The sequence below is a fragment of the Cyprinodon variegatus genome, unplaced genomic scaffold (assembly GCF_000732505.1).
Source record: "Cyprinodon variegatus isolate N-32 unplaced genomic scaffold, C_variegatus-1.0 Scaffold1131, whole genome shotgun sequence".
NCBI classification, from domain to species: Eukaryota; Metazoa; Chordata; class Actinopteri; order Cyprinodontiformes; family Cyprinodontidae; genus Cyprinodon; species Cyprinodon variegatus.
Genome location: NW_015151584.1, coordinates 197260 through 199770, shown reverse-complemented (window position 1 = coordinate 199770; position 2511 = coordinate 197260). Strand labels below are relative to the sequence as shown.

The following is a 2511-nucleotide window of genomic DNA, read 5'->3' as shown; positions in this document are numbered from 1 at the left end:
CATGTTTGAGCCCTTGCCTCGCAACGCTGCCAGTTCTGTTAGCTCTACGCCTGCCGAAGAGACAGACGTCCATCCCCGTGAACACTGGGACGCAACTCAATGGGAGAGGAAAGGATTCTTATTTCAACCGTTGCGTATATTAGCTGCAACATATGAATCAAGATGCTATGACCGAAAAAAATGTGATTGACAGATGACCGTTGATTTATGATTGGCCGAATTTAGGTGTTCAGGCTGACGTAGAACTAACTGGCCTGCAGAAGATTTTAAAGGAGGAATTTTTTTTATATTTATTTATGTTTTATTTAAACTACATTTCTAAATTTAGGGACAATATAGTATGATAAAGAGTACATTTATATACATGTTTAATCCAGAATGATTTGACATTTAAATATGATTTCCCTAAGACTTTAAAAAAACGAGCCTGAGTGCTCTTAGGAGAAATAAGCACTGATTTCCAACAATGCCATGGTGTCATTGGTGACTAATCTTTCTACAGAGTGGCTCAGACATTGTGGCTCTGTGTGAGCAGCTGCTTTCAGTAGAGTGTGGCTGCTAGCCATCGACTGCGGAGCCTCGTCAGCCTGCTGTTGCGTTTAACACCTGTGAAGTGAAAACTGTGTGATCAACTTATATCTTTCTGTTTAAGTAAGAAGTGTATTTGTTGAGGGTCACAAGGTTGTAAGATGACCCTGCAGAAACTTATCTGAGTTTCATAACAGGAGCTAGGAACTGTCAGATGAAATAGGCGTTGCTTATTAGTAGCAAACAAGTGGTCCCACAGACCTTCTACTTGTGGAGGTATTAATTGTCTATATTAGCTGTTTATTTTCAGGTAGAAGTAGCTTCAGAAACTGTCTGGGCTGAGCAGATTAAGGCCTTAATCAGAGAGGTTCAGATCCAACGAGGACACAGGAAGCCTGTATCTGCTGTTGGGAGGCATTTACCTTGGAGTAGGCCTGTAACTGACTGCCCATCACTTCCAGCCTGGAGAGCAGGCGGTCCTCGTCTATCAGAGCCTGATGGAGACAGTTTACAGAAAGACATCTTAGGGCAGAGGAACAGATGAAAGCACAGTGTCTGATAAAGCAAAGCTGGGTTGATCTGGGTGCTTTCACTCTAACACTAAAGGAATCCTGAAAAACTGTAAAGAAAAACTCACTTCATTTCACAGTAAAACCTTCAACCACGTGATTCTATCAAACAGCTGAAATACAGCTCATATTCAAGGGTGTGGCTCCCACCTGCCAGCTGCTCTCTGAGGCCTCTTGAGTAGTGCTGAGGAGCCGCTGTAGGGTGGCCAACTTCTGCTCCAACATCTGCTCTCTGTGTAAGGCCTCCTGCAGAAATGGACATCATCCGCTCCCTTAAATCAGTACCATTTCTCTCCAGAACTTTTCTACTCATCCAGGAAAGGCCAATAAAACGTCTAAACAGTCACTGAATTATGGAAACCTGTACTTTGAGGCTAAGCTTAAATTCAGACAGTTAATCTTTTTATGTTCTAAAGTAGAACACAAATTACTAAAATTAAGAAACTGGTTAAAAAATACCTGAAACGTTTATTTATGTTTGAATTGAGCTTTTTTTTACTAAAGTACAGAATCAACATGGTAGGTTCTGCAAAGTGGATGAAAAACCTAGTGGGGATTGCAGGTAAGACAACCAATATAATAAAGACAATGTGTTTTAAAAAAGTCAAAGAGTCTTAAATGTGCTTTCAGGTAAATAAATGTAAAGGAAAAAAATGAACAGTATGAAAGCAGCTGCTGTAATGCCAGATAACTACCAGTAGGTGTCAGTATCTTACCTGTAGATACTGGGAGAGCTGGAAGAGTTCCTGTGAGTACATACTGGGAGTGTTGGCTGCGACCTAAATAAATGGGACAGATCATTAAAACACTAAAAGAACAGAAACGCTGTAAGCAAACAAATACAGAATCGTTTTATTCAGATGATTTAGTTCAGAGGCAGTTCTAAGCTGGTAGGACGACACAGAGCTGCCAATGAATCTAAAGTGGAACATAGAAACGGTTCTGATAGTAAACTTTCAGATAGGCTTCAGATCAGCCAGTGAACCCAGCTGGAGATTCCTTCATCTCTAAAATGTTCAGTAATTAGACAGGAGCAGCAGAATCTTCATGTTTAATGAATGAGACCCAATCATCCAAATTAAAATCAGTCAAACTTGAAACTACAGATAAATGTTCTGTTCAATAAAATGCTGTTTTTAAACACAAAGATGAAAACTGATTGTGAATGCAGCTCTATTGACTATCTTTTTTGGGGCCAATCAGGACTTTCTGGCCATGTTTCAAAGTACAGGGACCTACTGAACAGAACTCAAAGACATTTGAAAAACCTGATCAAATGTTGCTCTGTTGACATATCTGGGTTAAAATGACCAAGTTTAAATGTCCAGGGTGTAAAGAAACTCAGCAGCAATCTGGACCTTAAAGGAATAGTACACCCAAAACATGATTAGCCTTCATTTTCTACTCACCCCCA

At 40.1% G+C, this 2511-nt stretch overlaps 1 protein-coding gene across 1 annotated transcript in view; it reads right to left on the bottom strand.

Annotated features, from left to right (window-relative positions):
* The window catches only part of slmap (sarcolemma associated protein), an 88120-nt gene that overhangs the window by 40931 nt on the left and 44678 nt on the right, over positions 1-2511 (bottom strand). Inside the window, exons 5-7 of the mRNA XM_015400666.1 lie at positions 1814-1876; positions 1248-1343; positions 951-1022 (exon numbers count right to left, since the gene is read on the bottom strand). Of these exons, the coding sequence (XP_015256152.1) occupies positions 951-1022; positions 1248-1343; positions 1814-1876 (231 nt within the window). The remainder of the gene's footprint in view (positions 1-950; positions 1023-1247; positions 1344-1813; positions 1877-2511) is intronic.